General features: G+C 40.1%; 1 protein-coding gene across 1 annotated transcript in view; it reads right to left on the bottom strand.

The window, feature by feature from the left end:
- Positions 1 to 24,487, bottom strand: part of LOC126188270 (glutamate receptor 1-like) — a 1,232,223-nt gene that overhangs the window by 5,453 nt on the left and 1,202,283 nt on the right. Inside the window, exons 17-18 of the mRNA XM_049929849.1 lie at positions 13,471 to 13,608; positions 3,440 to 3,514 (exon numbers count right to left, since the gene is read on the bottom strand). Coding sequence (XP_049785806.1) covers positions 3,440 to 3,514; positions 13,471 to 13,608 — 213 coding nt within the window. The remainder of the gene's footprint in view (positions 1 to 3,439; positions 3,515 to 13,470; positions 13,609 to 24,487) is intronic.

Here is a 24,487-nt window from a genome sequence, read left to right as displayed (position 1 = left end):
CTATTTAGTCCACAGCAAAATTTTAATGGACTTTCGTGTTTCTGATCCAACTATCATTTCAGAAAACCGTTAGATGATGTCACTGTTGTGGAATTACATACTAAAATTTCTGAAAATAGTATGTTCTATATAAGAAATAATAATTTGCTAAATATGACCCAGAATATTTCCACAGTATTGATGAAGAGGTGGAGAAAATCAGAGCATCTGCATCTGTAGTCTACATGAACTTCGTTAAGTTACAAGTGCTGTATATTTCTAATGCTAACAAATAACATTACTCCACTCCATTTTGGCCTGAACCAGCAACAAGGGTTCAGTGTTCCAAAAACGGAAATAGTCTGTGTTGCAAATGTTTTATTAATAATGACGCATATGGCACAGTTGGCGCATCTCCAGATTCTCTGGAACTAGCAGTATGAATGTTGTTACGTTACAGTTTATTCGTGAAACTGTCTTGCACTTATCAATAGGATAGCTAAGCTAAAGGTGAGAAGTAAAAATATTCACTTGCCTTGGGCAGCGTAGACTGTATTAGTCAAACTTGAAAGCCACAGCATTAAAGCAAAAAAAAAAAAAGAAAAATTGTCTAATATGGACAAAGCCTGATATGGCAAGTATAAACCTCTAAGTCAAGTTGTAAAATTACAAAGTTGGGAACAATTTAAATCTGCGTGAGCGCAGGATTATGGGCCAAAAAAAAAGGAACTCAGCAAACCATAGCAATATGCGGTGCAAATATGGGTTAAAGATCGGAACCACGTATCACAGCGGTAAATAAGTACTCCTCTAGACAACGTCCATGCTGAATTGATTGTGCACACAATAGACTGGCGTGGGAACGAAAGTTAGTACAAGCGCTGAGTGGCGGCAAAAATACTAAACAGGGATAGAAATAAAGTAAATGCTGAACAGGGCCAATCAAACATAATGGGAAGAAATAAAAATTCTCTTGAAAATTTCAAAGTGGGCGAATTAGTGGTAACATCTAAAACTAATTATTACAGTGAACTGCCAACTGTTAATATGAATCGAAATGGCAGACTAAGTGACTAGAGAGAGTGTGGTGGGAGTGTGTGTGTGTGTGTGGGGGGGGGGGGGGTTCCAGTGGAAAGTTCTGGAGACAGTAAACATAGGGAGAGAGGGGAGGGGAAAACGGCTAATGGGACAATCGAATAGGAAGCCATAGTGATAGGAGACAAAGGCAGCAGAAGTGAGGAGCAAGCCCAAGAATTTCTAAGAAGAAAGAAAACTACCTACATTTTGACAAAGCTAACATGAAAGTATTGCAGAAAATTTGTTTGTTAGTCTTGCTTCTGCTTGATTTAAACTGCAGGTTGGTAGAGAGGCACATCGTGTATAACGTCTTCCGCAACGTGCAACAAGCGAGGCCACCATAAATCCCACTAACCATAGACATAGTTTTCTCTGATCTGTGATTGATCGTGCACTCAATGTCGTCTTAAGTCCAAATTATTTACAGCGCCAATTAGTTACCTTGAAGTACATCGCGCAATCCAGTGATTACAGTTCCATTTTAGCAGATAACAAATTTCATTTGAAGTCAATGACTATGAAAAGCATAACTGGTACTCGGAGACTCCTTCCAAGTGTATCTACATCACCGAACCTTTTGTCAGCGACAAATCTTATGGAATCGCCAACCTCAAAGGTGTTAAACTCTCCTTTCCTACCTGCGATCGAATGCAGTATCAACCCATTCACTGTACACTACTAGTCAAGGATTTCTTTTCCAACTCAGGATTCTGTAGACTCACTTGACTCATTGTCCTCGAGCTAGCATAGATTGGACAAACAGGTCGCCAGTTTAAAACATGGTTTCTTCAGAAGCTACCTTCTCACTGAAAACGACGCTGTGAAAAACTCTTCTTTTGCTGAATATCTTACGGCTAATGACCACTGTGAACCGACTATCGACTCTCTGATCCTACATATAGTACCTGAAGGGGAAAAATTGGAAGAGTTCCAGATAACCAAATTTTCCAAGCTGTGGAAAAACTTAAGATTTGATTTTTAACTCATCACTAAAAACCAGCTGTTTTATCATTGGATGACGTCAGCTTTCTCAAAATTTAGCTAGGTTTCTCCTTTCTTCGTAATTCTTCGGTCTGCTCCTTACTTTTGATGCCGTTGTGTCCTAACATCGTGGCTTTGTGTTCGATTTATCCATTAACTCAAAAATTTTAAGCCTTTCTTTTTTAACAATTTTCCCCCCATTCACCTTCCAAATGTTACCATCTCTTATCCGTTACCCTCTCAACCCCCACTTCCTATTCATTTAGACTATTTCAATTCACTTTAATAGTTGGCAATTCACAGTAATAGTTCATTTCTCTGTTACCACTAGTTATTTTAAGAATATTATTATTTCATCCTATTATTTTTCATTGGTCTGTTCGGCATTTTACTTTATTTCAGCCTCTGTTTACTGTAAGCGCTGCCACTCGGCCTTTCTGTAAGTTTTGTTCTCAAGTCAGTCTGCAGCGCGCCCCATACGCCTCAAGCATATACGTTGTCTACACCAGTATTTGTTTACCATTGTGACACATGGTTCAGATCGCTAACCTATCTTCGCACCGGATATTATCATGTTTTTTTTAAATTTCTTTAACGGTTCCTAATCCCATACTCAAGCAGACTCTACTCGTTATTAATGTTTTAGTTTTACGCCTAAACTCAGACGTTTTCACTAGCCATACCTAGCTTTCCCTTGTCTATATTAGACAACTTTGGTTTTCTTTTAGCTACTCTATTGACTGGCTGGATAGGTTCGCGTATAAACGGCTATGTTATTAAATTCAGAGAATCCAAAGATGCGGTTACCGCGCTAAAGGCCTCATTATTAATAAAACACTCGAGCAGAGGCTTTTCTGTTTTTAGAACTGATACAGATACTGTAAATTTGTCGTATTAATCACTAAAAATTAATTAAAGCTAACCAAAATCATGAAAAATAATTAACTGACTCATTTCAAGTGACAGTCCTTGTCCAAAGTGCTACTTCCTGTGGTCCATAGTGCTTCCCCCAAATTTAATTAGAGTTGCAGATACAAATAACTGAATCACATGTCTCTATATAAACATTAAGACTGGAGGAACGTAATGCTAGAACACCGTAAGATCCATAAGAAAGAGAACTTAAAGGAAAAATGACGAATTTATGCTCTCACTTAACATTAGTCTCTCAAGTCAGGTCAACATATTTATTAGCAGCTTTTCAGTTTCTGTCATGATATGTTCTATTTTTTTAACTTCTTACAGAAACTTACACTTTATATTCGGCTAAGCACTTGTTACACCAAACAGCAAGAGACATCATTGGGGATAGGAACTAGCCTAAATTGATGTTAACAATATAAAATCTTGGCAGTACTATAACTAATGATTTATCATGTCTCTGAGAGCTATCTTCACTTACTCTTCCATTATCAAATTCTCTTCCTCCTCCAACAGTTAGTCTCGCTTTCACCCTGAAGGCATCAGATAATGGAATCTGTAAATGAATCAGTTTTGTTGCAACAATTAGGTCTTTCATCTCGTACAAGCCTTATTTTGAACGAATTATGTCTAATGGGAAAAGGATACTATATCTGTTGGAGAGTTTTATTCGTAATGAGGGATCAATACTTGTTTGTGTAAAATTAATGTCTATATTCTGCTACAATGGCGTCAGGCAGGCATCTGCCGTAAGGTTCGCACTGGGTTGCGGCGTTGCTGCTGTTATCACGAATTTTATCTCCCACTACACTCTAACACTATGGTTGACGTTGTTATAGGGTTTGCCGTAACGTAACTCGTCCACTTGCTGGAGCTGACAATAAATAAATAGAAACATAATGAAAATGCACAACAGTCATAGAGTTAACCATCTTCAAGTGAAGGTTTACTATGATTACTATGGACACCAATGACGAGAATGCAGAAATGCAACTCATTTATGGAGAATGTACATTAACAAAACAGTTCTTGCAATAATGTTTTCATATTTTCAGTACTAGTGTACGGAGTACAGCATTTTAGTAGTTTTGAACGAAAATCTGTGTACATTAAAGCCAGTTGTTGATTAGAAACTGCATCATCATTCCTTTTAATGCTGTTGAAGGTAGGCGTAATTTCCCTCAGACAGACGAGCTCCACAGATATCGTTATCCTGACAAAAACTCACCTTCAGACGGTGTTTTGTCGTCTTTTTGTGGTGAATCAAGTAAGGAGAAGTTTCTATCCAAGACAGTGTAACAGTCGTAGAATTAGCCCAGACGATGCTACGGAGTGCCACTGTTCTCGATTCTGTTACAATGGAACAAACGTTTAGCTTAGGTGGTTGACTAAATGATCGGTATCCTTTTTCCTTGTGTTTCATTTGCTCACCATCAACTACAACACGTGGACAAGTTTACGGTACCCAGGATACCTTACACTGTGTTGTAGTACAGGAGAGTCAAACATAGTTTGGTTCTATGTTTTTAATAACATTCTGTTTATGTGAATGGTAGCTTATGATACGTTTCTGAAATGGGCTAGAGGAGAGGAAGCGGATTACCGAATAAAAAATACAGCCTACCATTTAAGAAAGATGTACTTTTCTACATGTCTCTGTAACGAGTGAGAATACTGAAGAGGCAGTCTTTCTGATCAATGTTACCCTGGTGTCTAAACAGCAATTTCTTCATACATTTTTATTGTGTCTTTGGGAGTTCAAAGTAAACGAACGCCCTGTATAATCATTTCCATTTTGTAATAGTGTATATGGCTATGTATAATCACAGGAAACGCTCTAAGAATACATACATCGTTACACTTGCAACTAATTGCGACATAATTTCAACACTGATCAATCCGTGGTCGACATGTCTGAATAATAAAAGCCTCAGAAACATGTGTAAACATACACAGGATTGCCAAAGTGTGCTCTGATGATGAAATACTGAAAAGATACAGAGATGATTAATCATTTTAATAAGAATTTTGTAACCATAAAAGTAAATATAAATGTAATGTTGCTAGAAATGTAATGAACACTGAATATTTATATATAAAACGTGCTAGCCTTGTATTAACAATTAACACTGGTATAAATATCACACATTTAGAAAGATGAAACAGGTTGTTTCGCATGATATTGTTACCTCACCGGTTCTACAGTGAAATGTCATGGGAGTCTCTTGACGGAAAATAGTTTATTGCCAACTTATAATAGTTACCTGTTTATTCCTTGAGATTAACTTTCAAAATTGTTACCGACTTAATACCATTTTAATTGTCAGCAATAAGAGTGTGGCATGTAGTACTACATATGCTTGATTTCTGGTGAATATTTGATGAAATCTTCAAACATGTAGGGATATTTGTAGCCCTGTCTGCCAGTCTAATTCAGTAAAGATCTAGCCGAGGTATCGATATAGCGGCACTCCCTTGAGTACTCTTAATCATAATGGTTTTTGCGATTCTAGAAATATCATAAAGGTAATTTGTTTCTTATAACCTCTCCAGGCTACTAATCTAATGAGTTATGAATATGACGAAAGTACACACTTATACCAGATTCTTGCGATTTCATTCCTACAATATTGTTTATCTGGCATTTATTCACCTCCAGAACCACACAATTGTCTTCAGATGCTAAAGAAAGATACTAAACAAGTAGTATAGTTGCCTGAGAAGAGAAGCAAAAGGTGTGATCATACACTACCGGCCATTAAAATTGCTACACCAAGAAGAAACGCAGATGATGAACGGGTATTCATTGGAGAAATATATTATTACTAGAACTGACATGTGATTACATTTTCATGCAATTTAGGTGCATATATCCTGAGAAATCATTACCCAGAACAACTACCTCTGGCCGTAATAACGGCCTTGATACACCAGGGCATTGAGTCAAACAGAGCTTGGATAACGTGTACATGTACAGCTAACCATGTAGCATCAACACCAGTTCATCAAGAGTAGTGACTGGCGTACTGTGATGAGCCACCATTGACCAGACGTTTTCAGTTGGTGAGAGATCTGGAGAATGTGCAGGACAGGGCAGCAGTCGAACATTTTCTGTATCCAGAAAGGCCCGTACAGGACCTCCAACATGTGGTCGTGCATTATCCTGCTAAAATGTAGGGTTTCGCAGGGATCGAATGAAGCGTAGAGCCACGGGTCGTAACACATCTGAAATGTAACGTCCACGGTTCAAAGTGCCGTCAATGCGAACAAGAGGTGACCGAGACGTGTAACCAATGGCACCCCATACCATAACGCCGGGTGATACACCAGTATAGCGATGACGAATAGATGCTTCCAATGTGCGTCCACAGCGATGTCGCCAAACACGGATGCAACCATCATGATGCTGTAAACAGAACCTGGAGTCACCCGAAAAAATGACATTTTGCCATTCGTGCACCCAGGTTCGTCGTTGACTACACCATCGCAGGCGCTCCTGTCTGTGATGCAGCGTCAAGGGTAACCGCAGCCATGGTCTCAGAGCTGATAGTCCATGCTGCTGCAAACGTTCGTGCAGATGGTTGTTTTCTTGCAAACGTCCCCATATGTTGACTCAAGGATCGAGACGTGGTTGCACGATGCGTTACAGCCATGCGGATAAGATGCCTGTCATCTCGACTGTTAGTGATACAAGGCCGTTGGGATCGAGCACGGCGTTCCGTATTACCCTCCTGAACCCACCGATTCCATATTCTCCTAACAGTCATTGGATCTCGACCAACGCAAGCAACAATGTCGCGATACAATAAAACGCAATCGCAATGGGCTACAGTCTGACCTTTATCAACGTCAGAAACGTAATGGTACGCATTTCGCCTCCTTACACGAGGCATCACAACAACGTTTCACCAGGCAACGCCGGTCAACTGCTGTTTGTGTATGAGAAATCGGCTGGAAACTTTCCTCATGTCAGCACGTTGTAGGTGTCGTCAGCGGCGCCAACCTTGTGTGAATCCTCTGAAAAGCTAATCATTTGCATACCACAGCATCTTCTTCCTGTCGGATAAATTTAACGTCTGTAGCACGTCTTCTTCGTGCTGTAGCAATTTTAATGGCCACTAGTGTAAATAGAGGCTCAACAGTGCAGCCAAAAGCAATGGGACAAATTTGAAATAAACTCTGCAACGTAATTAAAGGGTGACTTTTTACGAAACCTCGTAATTGTGTTCCATTACGATGCACGAGTTTGAAAAGTAACTCAAACATACCTACATCCTTCCTGTATAATGGTGCAAAAGCGTGGCGTCCCGTGACGTCACCATCGGGCTCTGCAACTCTCCAAACAGCATGGTGTAGACACATGCAAAAATGAAAAGGAAAAAAACAGGAAAGGCCACTGCTCAGAAGCTCATGTGGTGGGTAAGGTGGGTTAAGGCTGTCACGTTGACACCAAATTTCACCACAATTCTTACCAGGCCCATTGTGGACATATCACATAATGGGAAGGTCTTCACACTCGCTCTTAGCCGTATTTCACCATTTCCTTTCGATGCTGCTGCGCTCGGGACCAGAACCCCAACACCTAGCGCTGTTTTCTTATGGGTGGCTGAGAACAGCATTTCAGACACACCGCGGCTCAGTACCGACTCTATATTTCGGGAGGTGGCATAAAGGGCATCAAGGAAAACAACCCTTCCCTTGAGCCGGGCCGGCCGTAGTGGCCGCGTGGTTCTGGGCGCTGCAGTTTGGAACCGCGAGACCGCTACGGTCGCAGGTTCGAATCCTGCCTCGGGCATGGATGTGTGTGATGTCCTTACGTTAGTTAGGTTTAAGTAGTTCTAAGTTCTAGGGAACTAATGACCTCAGACGTTGAGTCCCATAGTGCTCAGAGCCATTTGAACCATTTTGAACCTTGAGCTGGCCGCTGTGGCGGAACGGTTCTAGGCGCTACGGTCGCAGGTTCGAATCCTGCCTCGGGCTTGGATGTGAGTCATGTCCTTAGGTTAGTTAGGTTTCAGTAGTTCTATGTTCTGGGGGACTGATGACTTCAAATGTTAAGTCCCATAGTGCTCAGAGCCATTTGAACCATTTGAACCTTCCCTTCATGCATGCATTTTGCGGTCTAAAATGACAGTTGGCAGTGTAATGAATCGGGATGACGTTCTTGGCAACGTTTGACACTGCTGATTTCTAAAGAAATCGCAGGCCAGCAACGCCATTGTGCGTTATCTGGCCTATGATTTCCTTAGACAAGGGTTGAATAGTTCAGAGAGTGTCAGCAGTGTCAAATGTTGCCAAGAACGTCATCCTGTTTTCATTACACTGTCAGCTGTAATTCTCGGCCGAAAACGCGTGGAAATCAACTACCGAAGGGAGGGAGTAGTTTCATTGACGCCCTTTCTGCCATCCCTTGAGGTATTTCTCTGTCTATGCTGAGCCGCAGTGTCTCAAACTGTTTCCACAGCCATACCTAAAACAAGCGCGTTGTGCGTCGTGGGTCTGACCCCCATCGTAGAGGCGTCGAAAGAAGTGGTGAAATGCCGGTAAGAGGGGCTGTGACGACTTTCCCATAGTGTAGCATGTCCTCGGTGTCGTTGAGTAGAGCTATGGAGAAATTTTGTGCCATCCGGACATTATTAGCCCACCATACATCTCACATAAGCTTCTAAGCTCTGGCCTGTATTTCGCATGTGTCACATGTGTCGCATGTGTGAATACCCGTGTCGCATGTGTGAATACCCATGTTCCACCTCTGTTAAACGATTTACTAATAAGTTTCACCTGCTTTCACATGGCGTAACAGTAGAGGCAGACAAATGGGCTGCACAAATTTCGTCCCGGAGGGGGCGGTGGGGGGGGGGGGGGGGGAGAGGAGCACACGTCAGGACGTGCATCCAGCCACCCACAATCACTAACAATGTAACATTGTCAAACCCAGATTAATACGGCAAACCAATGAATAAACGTGATAAAAAAGCAAGATCTCGATTACCCGGTTTCCTGATCGTCTGTGCAAAGTTCGTGGATTTTTGAAAAAATAAAAACAAAGGCAGAAGTATGCTAAATCTGACACACGGTTTACCATTTGTGATGAAATTCTCTATTAAGCAACACAGTGCTTGCACTCGTAACAACACGATCCAGTATCAAAATCTTACATTGATAATTATAATGCGGGTACTTTTTGCATAGCATTCATATATTCATCAACAGAAAATTAACGTATAAAAATTTTTATCACACAAATGATGTATTTCAAAGTTCCCGTGCACATTTTGCGCCTATTTGTGTAAATGGTTAAATTGGCAGTTATTGTTAGGATAATAATTACAAAGATTAATTTTTGTTATTGAAAAGTATGGAAATATTAACTTATAAATGAGTTGCAAGTGAAATATTTTCTCTTAAAACGATAACATTAAAGTTATTGGAATAGCTTTACAACAGAATATTGGTGATGTTATGTTCTTGGCCGGAAAAGTATTATTATGCCAGACAAGTTCTTGTAAAAAGTCATTAATAAACATGGAAAGTTCATACCTAAGCCTCCATCGTTTCACTGAAAAAACGTATAAAGTAATTAAAAAACTAAGGTATAATTTTGCATTAGGGGGCATCGTAGACTTCAGAAGAATACTATGAACAATGACATCAAGATGGAATGAACGGAGAGCAGATGTTAAGTAAGACAGAGCTATTTTCTCGAACGTCAGTTTCTAATTTATGGGCATTCTAATCACTTGCTATTATTTGTTGTGAAGATTTGTCTAAATATACAGAAAAAAAAATCACAGAGCAAATTTTTGGGGCTGTACTCACTCGTAATCTTCGACTTAATAAAATAATAAGTAGGTTAAAGATCATTAGCCGTAGCCACGCCTTCGCTGAAAGTGGCGTTTAAAGTTATGATAGTGATCAATTTCGTACTGTTACTCCTATGGCCGACCTTATTACAAAAATTTCTAGTTCCGAAAAGGTAATGAGAAAATCATCCACGACTCGTTCAACAGCGTTGTCTACGATTTGGGATTCGAGCAGGTAGGGGTGACATCGATCTAGTGAAAAAAGTGTGTTAGCTAGAGGAAGACAGCGAAGACGAGACGGTGGAGCCACTGAAATGTACGCACCTGTACTGAAATGCGCTGACCTGTTATTAGGCTATGCAGTGCAAGATTAATATGACTGTACAGGTGTTTTGGCTGTACACTAAATAACGCTGTTGTCAGGGAGGAAGTGGACTGCTGTTTTCCTAAGGTGAACTGAAGGCAAGTGATACAAAGTATAGTGTGTCGTAAGTGTACTTTTGCAAATAGGATTTCAGTTTACGGAGAGTAATGCATAATTACTGCAATGGACTTTCAAATGTGATTTCTGGCGTGTTTTGCAAACACAACAAATCGCAGTTTTCCATTTGGAATTATCCGTATTTTTAGGTTATCAGCCGAGTCGCCAGACCACATTAAACCATTTCATCTGGAGCTTGCTGTATATTTAATTTTCCCGAATACATTACAGATAACCGGTGTAAGTGTATCAATAGATTCTTATGTTAATTGCATGAAGTTATAAGGCTTTCAGACGTCCTTCCTTTTAAATGGTCGAAACTCGAGAGACAAATTGACACAATACTGAAGTTTCCTGAGATATGTTTAGAGGTAGTGCGTTTGAACTAAATTTGGAAACTTGTTGTACAAGTTGTACAAGAATCCTGCAGTCATACTGATTTTATTCACAACCTGTACAAAGCAAGCAGGATATATCAAATTGTCGATGAGCAATTTTTGGTACATATTGTATCTCTGACCATAAAGGAAGGTAAAAAAAATATTATTTGGTATTCTAGAGAGTAAGTTCTTGTTATTGTGAAGGGCTTAGAAATCACTTTAAATATTCTACAGTTTCTGAACAATTTCGTGCCGTTTCTAGTCAGAACAATGTTCCACTTTCTCCTAATCTGTTGCGTAGTTAAGCTGAAATAACGTACTGCATGTACTCAACAGACTGCGGTAAAGCTAAGAGCTAGCCAGAGCAACATCAACTCCTTGCCTGCATCCTGCATAGCATGATCACTTAGGTTAAATAATTTGAATACTGAGTGAGCTAAAGCCCGTATGTTAGGATGCAGAGCATGGGCACTACAGTTAAAAGATGACAGATACTAATGGCAGTTATTATTAAATATTCAGAGTAATTTAAATTGAACACAAAAAGTCTTGGGTCACGTCGTCCATAAACAGCCCCTTTCAACCTACCCCAGGCATGTTCGATAGGGTTCATGTCTGGAGAAGATGTTGGCCACACTTGTCGAGCGATGTCGTTGTCCTGAAGGAAGTCATTCACATGATGTTCACGAAGGGAGCGCGAATTGTCGATCATGAAGACGAATGCCTTGCCAATATGCCGCCGATATGGGTGCACTGTCGGTAGGAGGATGGTATTCACGTATCGTACAGCCTTTACGGCACCTTCCAAAAACACCAGCGGCATACATCGGCCCCACTTAATGCCACCCCTAAAGAGCAGGAACCCCTAGCTTGCTGCACCCGCTGAAAGTGTGTTTAAGGCGTTCAGCATGACCGGATAGCCTCTAAACACGTCTCCGACGATTGTCTGGTTGAAGGCACATACGACACTCTTCGGTGAAGCGAACGTGATGCAAATCCTGAGCGGTACGTTCGGCATGTTGCTGGGCCCATCTGTACCGCGCTGCATGGTGTCGTTGTTGCAAAGATGGACCTCGACATGGACGTCGGGAGTGAACTTGCGCATCATTCAGTTTATTGTGCACAGTTTGAGTCGTAACCCGACGTCCTGTGGCTGCACGAAAAGCATTATTCAACATGGTGGTGTTGCTGTCCGCAGATAGCGGTCAACCACTGCAGTAGTAGCCTTGGGCGGCCTGAGCGAGGTATGTGATCTACAGTTCCTCTCTCTGTCTGTATCTCTTCCATGTTCGAACATCATTGCGTTGGTTGACGCCTGGACACTTCCCTTGTCGAGAGCCCTTCTTGGCAGAAAGTAACAATGCGGACGCTATCGAAACGCGGTATTGATCGTCTAGGCATGGTTGAACTACAGACAACGCGAACCGTGTACCTCCTTCCTGGTGGAATGACTGATTGGCTGTCGGACCCCCTCCGTCTAATAGGCGCTGTTCATGTTTGGTTGTTTACATCTTAGGATAGGTTTAGTGACATCTCTGAACAGTCAAAGGGACTATGTCCGTGATACAATATCCACAGTCAAAGTTTGTATTAAGGGCATCTTGGAACTGGCGTGATGAAAAACTTCTTTTGATGTGGTATACAGGAGTTCAGTTTATATGACACTTTATACGAACATGCTGTCATAAATCGAAAAAATTTTTGATAATTGTATAGTGAAGGAAAAAGTGTTCTATCTCTCCCGGATCTATCCCGGACTTGACCTACCCTAACAATGTTTGGGACTCTGTGCCTCGCCGAAATGATATTTCAAGTCTAGAAGCGGTGATACGCAATATTGTGATATTCTCCTTGATGGAGTGGACTGAGGGGAGGGGGGAGTGATTAATTTCTTGACGAGTATGGTTATGTGTACATTAGCTGGCATGTTTCGTCTGATTCTATAACAGGTTTCAGCCGAGTATATTAAGCAAACTATTAAATTTTTATAGGTAAACATGTTTTTAGTATAAATGTATGTATATCACAAAGATATTAAGTACTACAAAGAAAGATAGATTTAAAAGTTGTCTTTCTTACGGAGATTTTGAGAATAAAACCGTCCATCAGATCGCTTGATTCATTTATAGCGTCGTTCCGCCTGCTGTTATCATCAGATATTAATTAAGATTAAAATAATGCAACAATGAAAAGTGATTTAACACATTATCAGATTTTATACATTGATTTATTAGGAATGCCCAGATCATCTCTGTGTGATATGAGGTTTTGTTTCTCTGAAATTCAGTAAACATATATCTGTTAGCAACTGTATTTTGACTGTGTTTCTCTATTTGTTTAATTAAGATAACAATTAATTTAGTGTGACATTAATTTGACAGTTTTAGATCTGCAATGTCGTGTATATACGTTTAGTGCAAACAGATCTGTAGTGAAAGTGAAAGATATAAAAATTAATATCATACAGCAGCGGGTCTGGATATTTCTCGTAGATATGTCACTTGCTGACTTATACTACGTTGCAGGCCCTATGAAACATAAACTTTATTGACTGACGCCGAATACTGGTTTAGAAGCTGAAGTTTTGGTATGCGCCTTTCAAAAAATTTTAACCTCCCTGGTTTCCGTCTTTTGTAGCCTGATAATATGTAAAAACATGTTTTCTTCATTATAAATGTCATGAGGACGGTAGCCGAAACGACGTTACTGGTAAAGCAATACATTAACCGATGAATACTGTTTTATTTGCAAAATATTCACAATGATAGCAGACTATTTATGGAAACTTATTTACTCTATTAATTACTCAAGGAGGTTTTTTACTGCCAGCTCGTGTACGATCACTCACCTTGGCACGGGAAGCCTCCACGTGTGATTTGTAGCAGAATTCGAGCAGGGCTACAGCCATCGCGAGCAGCAATCCACTGACCAAGATGTAGAAGATGCCGGCAACGTTACTCAAGGAAAGCTCACTGCGGGACGTGTCCTGCAGACAGACAGCAGTTATGGCATTCGCCGTTTAGTACGCAAAATACCGACCTTCTCTCAATATTTATTTTGTGATATATGTTCGTCAGGCGTAGTCGCAAAATATAACACATAATTTTAAGGAGAATGGAAGACATCCTTGGATTACACACAGCTGTAAAAAGTGATACATTGCTATACTGGAGACATACATGTGATACATTGGTTTACTGGAAAATTACATGTAAAAGGACAATCTTCGCCTACTTGTTAACTATAAAGTAGGTTTATAAAATTGGGACTTAACATTTATCTATAGGGTAAGCCTGGTCTCCACTAAACAAATTTCGTATGTCATCCAGGGATATTTTCCAAGTATTTTGGCATATGTGATCCAGACTCTCCAGTGATCTGTTAAAGAGTATTAGTGTATTTATTTATATATTCTTCACAACACAGCCTATTATCTAAGAAGCTAAAAGATACCATTGAGTTCATTCAACTACGCTTAAAAATCTAGTTTTTATTTTTATTTTACAAGCTAGCAGTTTTGAAACAGAAATTTGTCCATGTAATAGTTTTCTGGATTTTTGGCTGGATTTAGATGTCGCTTTGCCACCTCTCAGACATTTCATGTTATTCGACAGAATATCAGACAATTATGTTCCTGTACTGAATTCCTTTCTCAGCCACTGACAGCTTCAATAATGAGTGATAAAGTTCAGTTTTCCTCTAATGTTGTGGATATGGAGATCACTGTTCCTGTCAAATTGTGTTGGATTGTTTATGACAAATGTAATTTGCGATTATGTGTATTGTAGTGGTGTAGTGAAATGGCTAACTCCTTGAAGATGCACTTGCATGACGACTGCGAGAGAATAGCAAATATTATTCATACTGTTCGCTGTTGTGCAATCAGTATTTTCTTTACAAGTGGTGAATTACCTCAAAAAATACATAACTGTGTAGAAATAGACAAAATATGTCAGGAGGTTGATTCTTTTATTTTGGAGGCTAGCAATTATACGAAGAGCAGAAGTAACTGAATTGTTTGAGAAGCTCTGTAATACGTTTATTTTAGTTCAAACTTTCATCATTATGTACAACGAAAAATTTTGAACATTCTACCCTATTTGCGGACTCCTGTTCATGTGCTACATCAATTATTGGTATGACTCTGTTTGTGGTACAAAACTGAAACTAGTGCGTGCTTTTGAAATTCAGGGAAAGTCCATTTTCAGAGAACCTTCTGACAATTCTTTGAAAAAATTCATTTACAGACTCGTCTGTTACTTTCACTCTAGTGAGAGTTCTTATTACACAAGAATATTCTGAACAAATTACCTTTTCTGCTGATTGAAGATGATGATGATGATGTTTGGTTTGTGGGGCGCTCAACTGCGCGGTTATCAGCGCCCGTACAATTACCCAACTTTGCTCAGTCCAAATTTGCCACTTTCCTGGATGATGATGAAATGATGAGGACAACACAAACACCCAGTCATCTCGAGGCAGGTGAAAATCCCTGACCCCGCCGGGAATCGAACCCGGGACCCCGTGCTCGGGAAGCGAGAACGCTACCGCGAGACCACGAACGGCGGACTGCTGATTGAATGTTGAGTAGAAAGTTATTCTAATATTCAAGGGATAGAAGCGGACCCCAAACTGAAACTTATGGCACTGTCTTGGTGATTTCTCCCCGTCACTAAAAACTTCTACCCTTCCAAAATTGTCAGAATAATTCAGCACAACTTCCTGCTTTCTGTTTCTCAAGTACGATTCGAATCAGTTATGCATAGAGCTGTCAGTTCCATAAATCTTGCTTTTTTTCTAAGAGTGTTACATGATTTAAACAACCAAAGTCTGGGAAAACTCACAAAGAATACCAGCTGGAGTTATTTTATTATTTAAAGCTCGTAACATTTCGTAACAGAGTGAATAAATATCGCTCTCATTCGAGCAACGGTTCTGGAATCCAAATTGTGATACGCTAAGTAAATTGTTTCTACTTAAATGGGGAACAACAGGCCTTTTACTTTCTTGTTATTTCCGTGAAAAATGATTCTTGTATACTGTTGACATAGAAGTTACGAACTGTTGTAAAAAGATGCGTCTATTTAGTCGCATTGCTCCGACTCGACACTCACTCCTTTTTCGCATCTTGCACAGACGTTGATGTAATTGATTTTCAGAATTCCATCGCCCTCGATTGCCGTGTGACTCCATGCACGCAATGAGCATTTCAGGTCAACTACTCCATTGCTCACAGACTGCAACGTCGGTAACACCATTTGCACCGTACGTGAAAAATAACTTATCGGCTACGTCACCAAATTGTCTAGTTATTGTCTCAGCCTGTACTCGTATGTTGAGTATCCAGTACGAATCGTGCAAAGTAGTATTTCTGATATTCCCAGATATCAAAGTTTCAATGGAATATGGCTCCGTTAAATGGAAATAAGTTGACCATTATTAAATCACAGAAAATACAAAACTTAATTGAAAAGCTATGGTCTGTGTCAATGAATACCGTTTTTGCATGGGACAGTTACTTGCAACATGAGGAGGAGTATCAAGAAAAGCGGAGATAATGATTTCTCAGATTTAATCTTCGAAATGATTTTCCTTTTAACATCTAAAGAGAAGTAACGGACACAGAAGCTGCAAGCATAAATATACAAACGTGTTTTATACTTCAATTGTCCTGCGTACTCAATACATAAAAAAATTGCATATAACATAACTGAAAAACACGATATGAAGTTATTAGTATTAAGACAAACTTTAAACCCTGATTTCATCCTTTCTTCTGCTTTGATATCATTTCTTCTCTACGAATCTGCAGCATGATATCTTGTAATCATTGCATTCCTTGTCTACATGTATGTTTCTTCTGTCTATTGCTTCATCCAGTGCCATATTAATCATTCTACATCTCTATGTACATTCGTACTCAGGAAACCATAGTGATGGCGTGGGTGAATCCTCACTGTACCACGTATCCATAAGATAGAGCTTCTTCCGGTTACCTTCATGTATGGAATGAGGGAATAATGAAATCTAAAATGCCTCTATTCACGCCGTAGTAAGTCTCATCTTGTCATCGGGATACGTACGGGAGCGATACATAGAAGGTTGTAACACATCCCTAAATTCGTTCACTCAAAGGTCGTTCTGGAATCATTGTAAGTAGATATTCCCTGGACAGTTTGCGTCTGTATTCAGGCCCGCATCTCGTGGTCGTGCGATAGCGTTCTCGCTTCCCACGCCCGGGTTCACGGTTTCGATTCCCGGCGGGGTCAGGGATTTTCTCTGACTCGTGATGGCTGGGTGTTGTGTGCTGTCCTTAGGTTAGTTAGGTTTAAGTAGTTCTAAGTTCTAGGGGACTGATGACCATCGATGTTAAGTCCCATAGTGCTCAGAGCCATTTGAACCATCTGTATTCAGGTGTCTGCCAGTTCAGTTACTTCAGCATCTCCGTGATATGCTCCTATGGGACAAACAAACCTATTATCATTCGTACTGCCCTCCTTTCTGTACTTTCAACACCACTTATTAGTCGTATTTGGTACAGGTCACACACACTTAAGCAGTATTCCAGAATGGATAGCACGAGTGTTTTGTATCAACCTCCTTTGCAGACTGATGGAATTCCTATAGTATTTTACTAATAAGAGCGAGGTCTTTCACGTGAGCGTTCAGCTTCATATCACAACAAACTGTTACAATCAGGTATTTGTATGAGTTGACGGATTTCAGTTGTCACTCATTGATATTATAGTTATAGGACAGTGTGTGCTTTGGCTTCCTGAAATGCACAGAGTTATATATCTGAAGGTTCAAATTAAGTCGCCAGCCTTTGCACCACTTTCAAATCTTATCAAGATCCGATGGAATATTTATGGAGCTTTTTCAGACGGTACTTCGTTACAGATTACCGCATCGCCTATGAAAAGTCTGTGCGTACTATCGAAATTGCTTACAAGTTATTTACATAAAGCAAGAACAGTAAGGGTCCCAACACACTTCATGAGGCACACATCACGTTACTTCAATATCTGTCGATGACTCTCAGTCCTAGATAATGTGCCGTGTGCCCCCTAACAATAAATCCTGAATCCAGTCAGGAATTTCACTGTCGATAATTATCACAGGTGTAGTACTGATTTAAATGATTTTCACTAGTTAAGAAATACTATATCTACCTGATTTCCTTGATTTACAGCTTTCACAGTGTCATTCGAGGAAAGTGCGAGTTGGGCTACTCATAATTGGTGTTTTCATAATCCTTGCAAGTTAGCATAAAAGATGTCATTCTGTTTGAGATATCTTATCATCTTTGAAGTGAGTATAAGTTACATTATTTCATAACAAGTGAATGTCAAGGATACAAGCGGCAGTTTTGAGGATCACTTCTGCTACCCTTCTTGTAGACGGGATAGACTGTTGCGGTCTGTGATTTTTTCCAGCAACTGGACAGGGTGTTTTTGATTGAAGGATCTAGAGTATAGTGTGGTTAAAAGAGAGGATAACTCAGCCACAAATTCGATACACAATCTGACAGGGATTCCATCGGATCCAGGAGTTTTGTTCAATTTTGGTGACTTTCACAGTTTATAAATATCAGAGACAATCTGTTTCACATTTTCTGTGATGCGAGAACTGAACTGGGGCAATACTCCTGGTTTTTATTTTGTAAAGGAGCATTTAAAAACGTGGTTCAGCATTTCTGGTTTTGCTGTGTTTTCACCCGTGGTCTAGGGGTAGCGTCTTTGATTAGTAATCAAAACGTGCTAGATCCCGATTCATGTCACAGTTTACATTTTGAGTGTAAGTCATCAGCAACGGCGGCCAAAGACTTCTAGCGGAACAAGTCACCCTCGTCCTGCCAACGGCCTTGTCAAAGAGGGAGGAGGAGAGGACAGAGGTTCAGGGCACTCGCTTGCCCTTGGGATCTGCTCCTAAAGGCGGAAGAGTCAGCAGTGATCAACGGCATGAGAATGCAGAAGGTAATTGAAGCCACTGCATTAAAAACACGTAATAGGTACTCACAGGACATGTGGCCTGTAATTAAAAAAGTGTCATGTTGATCTCTCCAGTGGCAAAAGATTCCGGGCTAGTTCCCCGTTCGAATCTCTGGGAGTGGACTGCTGAGGAGGAGGAGTATATTGGTGTTTAAAGGCCCCTTCGACGACGAGATCATTAGAGACGGAGCACAAGGACGAGGAAGGAAATCGGCCACGCCCTTTCAAAGGAACCATCCCGCTATTTGCCTCAAGAGGTTTAGGGAAATCACGGAAAACCTAAATCAGGACGCCTGCACGCGGGTTTGATCCGTCGTCCTCCCGAATGCGAGTCCAGTTGCTAACCACTGCTCCACTTCGCTCGGTACTGCTAAGGGAGAGCGGAGCGTGAGGAAAAGATTTAATAACCAACGAAAGGATAACTTTCTGTGATTCAGGACGTGGCATGTCAGAAGTTTGAACGTGATAGCAAAGCTAGAAAATATGACTAGAGAAATGTGGAGGCTCAGTCTAAATGTAATGGGGTTCAGTGAAGTAAAATGGAAACAGGACAGCAACTACTGGTCAGACGAGTATAGAGGAATATCAGTAGTAGCAGAAAATGGTATAACGGGAGTAGGATTTGTTATGAATAAGAAGATAGCGCAAAGAGTGAGTTACGTGAAAAGTTCAGTGACATATTACTCTCATTAGAACCGACAGAAAACGAACACTGACAACGATAATTGAGGTATACATGCGTACATCGCAAGCTGAAGATCAAGATACAGAGAAAATATGTGAGGATACTGAACGCGTAATTTAGTATGTAAATGGATATAAAAAATTTAATAGTCATGGGGGACTGGAATTCGGCTGTAGGGGAAGGAGCAAAAGGAAGGGTTACGGGAAAATATGGGCTTGGTCCTAGGAATGAGAGAGGTGAAAGAATAACAGAGCTCTGCAACAATTTTCAGATAGTAATAGCATATACTATGCTCGAGAACCACAAGAGGAGGAGGTATACTTGTAAAAGGCCGTGAGATACGGGAAGATTTCAGTTAAATCATGGTCAAGCAGAGACTCCGAAATCAGATAATGGATTGTAAGGCGTACCCAGAAACAGATATAGAATCAGATCACAATTCAGTAGTGATGAAGAGGAGGCTGAAGTCTCTTAGACTACACAGAAAGAATCAGTAAGTAGAGAAATGTAATGTGGAAGTACTAAGGAATGAAGAGATACGCTTGATATTCTCTAAGGCGATAGATACTGAGATAAGGAATAACTCAAATGGCGGGTCAGCTGATGCTGAATGGGCATCTGCAAGAAGGTCAGTCACAGAAGTGGGAAGAAGAAACATAGGTACCGCGATTTCAACAACAAAGAAATCATGGGTGACAGAAGTAAATGAAGTAAATAGGAAGTACAGAGAGACAATGCAAAATGGCGGTATGAAAAATGTGAAAAATTCGAGAAAGAAACGATTGTCGGAAGAAGTGCTCTACATACAGAAAAGTCAAAACCATCTTTGGTGAAATTGAAAGCAAGAGTTGTAACATTAACAGCTGAATGGTACCCCCACTGTCAAATGCATAGGAGAGAACGGATAGGTGGAAACAGTACACTGAAGACTCTGTAGGGGAACACAGGTCTGACGACGTGATAGAGGAATAAGCACGAGTCAAAGTAGAAGAGACAGGGGATCCAGTATTATAATCTTAACTTAAAAGAGCTTCGGAAGACTCAAGATGAAATAAGGCAGAAGGGATAGATTACATTCCTTCATGATTTCTTACATCATTAGGGAAAGTAGCAACAAGACGACTGTTGACAATGGTGTGTAGAATGTATGAATCTGGCAATATACCATATGACTTTTGGAAGATAGGAAGAGCTATGCGAAGGTAGAAAGAGCTGAACAGTGCGAGTATTCCCATACAATCAGACAGAAAGAGCTGAATAGTGCGAGTATTATCGCACAGTCAGCTTAACGGCTCATGCATCCATGTTGCTGACGAGAATATCATACAGAAGAATGAAAAAGAAAATTGAGTGTTAGTTAAATGATGATCTGTTTGTCTTCAGGAAAGATAAAGGCATCAGAGAGGCAATTCTGAGGTTGCTGTTAATAATGGAAACAAGGCTGAAAAAAAATCAAGGCAAGACATAGGATTTGTCGCTCTGGAAACAGAGTGTGATACTGTCAAAGAGGGAACAATTAGAGTGAGAGACTAAGAACGAGGGGCATGGAATAAAAAGGATGTAAGTGAGGGATGTTATCTTTTGCCACTACTGTTCAATCTATACATCGAAGGAGCAATGAAGGATATAAAAATGTTTGAACAGCGCAATTAAAACTCAAGGTAGAAGGAATCAATGATAAAGTTCACTGATGACATTGCTATCCTCAGTGAAAGTGAAGAAGAGTTACAGGATCTTATGAATGGAATAAACTGTCTAATGAGTAGAGAATATTGACTGAGAGTTAATGGAAGCAATGGGAAAATAATGAGATGTAGCAGAAATGAGAACAGCGAGAAACTTATCAGAATTGGGGATCACGATGTAGACAAAGTTAAGAAATTCTGCTACCTAGGTATAAAAATAACCCATGAAGGATGGAGCAAGGACATAAAAAGCACATTAGCACAAGCAAACACTTCATTCCTGGCCAAGATGTGTCTACTGGTCAAACTTAGGTGTTAATTTGACGAGGAAATTTCTGAGAATGTTCTTTTGGAGCGCAGCATTGTGTGGCAGTGAGACATGGCCTGTAGGAAAACCGGAACAGATGAGAATAAACTGATCATTCGAACATTATGACCACAGACCTACTTTCGATATAAACATTCACGTTGGCATCCATGGGTCCAGTGGAGCTCGTGAAGGGCACCATGACGGTCAAAGAGTATCGTACACCGATTCCAGACCACGTACACCCCTTCATGACTTCCATCTTTCCCGACGGCAGTGGCATTTTTCAGCAAGATAACGCGCAATATCACAGGTCCACGAATGTGACGGAGTGGTTCCAGGAACACAGTGACATGTTCCAATTGATGTGCTGCCCTCTTAACTCATCAGATAAGAACTTAATCGAACGCATCTGGGATGTAATTGAATCTGGAGACAAAGCTCATTGCACCCCTCCCCGGAATTTACGGGGATAAATGTGGTGCCATCACCCTCCACCTCCATGCTTCCCTGTCACGACGTGTCACCGCTGTTATATGTGCCGAAGGTGGACGTACCGGCTTTTAGGTATGTGGACATAATTTTCTGGCTGATTACTGTAGAAGCAATTCAGATGTAGTGCTATCGAAGAATGTTGAAAATTATTTAAACTGATAATGATTCTCCACAGAATCGGCGAGGGAAAGAATATATGGAAAACACAGAAAAGAAGAAGGGATAGTATGACATCACATTTGTTAAGACGTCACGGAATACCTTCCACATACTAGAGATAGCTGTAGTTGATAAAAGTTGTAAAAGGAGACAGAGATTGGAATACATCCATCAAATAATTGAACTCTTAGGTGGGAGTGCTACACTGAGATAAAGAACAATGTGTGCCGGGCTGCATGAAACGTGTTGGAAGACTGATGGCTCAAAAAATAAAATAAAATAAACTAAAATAAAATAAAATAAACAAATTCAGCTCCTATCCCGTTCGTAAGTTTCTTAGACACTAAGTTTGGTGCGACTAAAAGACTTCACTTAACGACTGCAGTTTATTTGGGTTTTGTGTGAGGTATTTAGGTAATATTCTGCTATGGTAGTCGTTGAAAACTTGACGCACTGTCCTCTTGATATCCACACGAGTTTCACTCAGCTTCTCTCAGTCTATAGTTCTGTACTTTTGTCTGCACATATTATGCAGAAGCATTTCTAGAAGATTCTTTGCTGTGTCTGTATGCCACGGAGGGTCCTGTCTACCAGAACGTTGAAATAGGTACATATCCATCAGGTGCACGGTCAACTATCCTTTTAAACTTGAGTCACACTTCTTCGACATGTTCCTGCTCAGAGCTAAATGTTTCAGTATCCTCACTAAGATGTAATGCTACTGCCTCTTTGCTGAACATATTAACGCTTCTAATTGTTTTAATGCCCTTTGCACATTGGTAAACATTGTTGTTACAACTGCCTTATGATCAGTGATAAAAAATTTTAATGTTGACATCCTCAAAGAGGTGAAGTCTATTTGTTGCCATTATATCCAATATATTTCCATGATGGATGGGCTTTCTAGCTACATATTCTAGGTAGCTCTCAGAGAAGGCTTTTAGTAATGTTTCGCAGTACATCTTGACACGCCCTCCACCTACGAAGCTGTAATTTTCCAACTGATGGTTCGGCGATTAAAGTCTCCTCCAATGATGAGAGTGTGATTGGGGGACGTACGTACTTGTAAACTTAGGTTCTCTGTAAAGATTTTGGTTGCAGCTGGAGGTGAGTCTTGTTGGCAGAAGAAGGATTTGACTATAAGTTTATGCCAACCCTTCGTTTTCTTGCCCAAAGAATCTTATATATAGCTTAATTTCTCCCTTTGTGGACTTCAGTTTCTTGTCTACTGCTACGAATATACTACCTCCGTTACCCATCAGAATACTCTTTGACTACAGGCTTTAATTTCCTCAAAAAAGTCATTGCTGAAGTTTTTGGGTTTTAACCAGCATGCAGTATGGAGTATTCATATGGAATAATTTCTGGGACAACACAGTACTTAGAACGAAAATACAGATTGCTCACTAACGAGCAGTAACTATAGTTAGTGATGTTCACCCACGGTCGTCATGTAGATATTTCTTCGAGGAGTTAGGCATTTTAAGTGCCCTATCATAATTTATATGTTCGCTAGTTAAATTCGTTATAAACAATCAACCACAATTTGAGAGGAATAATGATGTCCATACCTACAGCACTAAATGAAAAACCATCATTATTGCATATTATTGAAGCTGTCAGTGCGTCAGACACTGCAACAACAAAATTGTTTGATATTTTGTCAAATAACATAAAACGTCTGACGGGTGGTGTCGCAAGTTTTAGATACAATCCAAAATCATTTCTCCGAGACAGTTGCTTCAGTTAAATTAACAGAGTTCTATTTTAAAACCGGTAACATGTAAAAAGTCTAGAGTCTAGGTGTGGTTCCACGAGGATTAAAAAAGTAATATATTAATTCATGTTAACACTAACCATGTAAACATATCCAGTAAACTGGCTCGCTCCACATCATTTCGATCAGGGAACTGTTAAAATGAACATGTAGTTATCTAAATAATGAACAGAAATTACTCGAGAGAGATTTCTTTTATTGGACGTTTTCGAGATATTTGAGCTATAATATTCCACGTTCCATCAAATTCTGACAATATTAAATGGTTACTATTTCATCAAGACTAACTTCTTACAGCAATTTTCGGGAGAGTTTCTCGTCATCCTACATATCTACTATTACTCACTTGCTTTTTCCTCCTTACCTCATACAGGTTTCCTACATGTACTTTCATTTGCTTCTCTGGAATAATGTCTATTTATTTTACTAACACAACGATAATATTCTCTATGGCGATCAAAATCTCCATCTCCGAACGCTTACCCTGTCCCCCTCCCCCCACCTCTGTCTCCTTCTCTCCTCTTTTCTCTATCTGTCTTGTCTGCACGTTCAGTCAGATCTTACTCCAGTGCTCTTATTGTTAACTTAAAACCTATTCTGCTGTGTTCCCATTCCATCATTTTAATTATTGTAGTTATTCCTTTCATCGATAATAAGGATTGTCTTCTGAGTTGATAATACACTTGATCGTGTTCAGAGCCTGAATTGTTTCCTTCTTTTTAATGTTAATGTTTCATTGTGCTTAACTATCATCCAAGCTTATGCT

Source organism: Schistocerca cancellata, chromosome 5 (genome assembly GCF_023864275.1).
Source record: "Schistocerca cancellata isolate TAMUIC-IGC-003103 chromosome 5, iqSchCanc2.1, whole genome shotgun sequence".
Classification (NCBI taxonomy): domain Eukaryota; kingdom Metazoa; phylum Arthropoda; class Insecta; order Orthoptera; family Acrididae; genus Schistocerca; species Schistocerca cancellata.
This window is presented reverse-complemented; position numbering and strand designations above follow the sequence as displayed.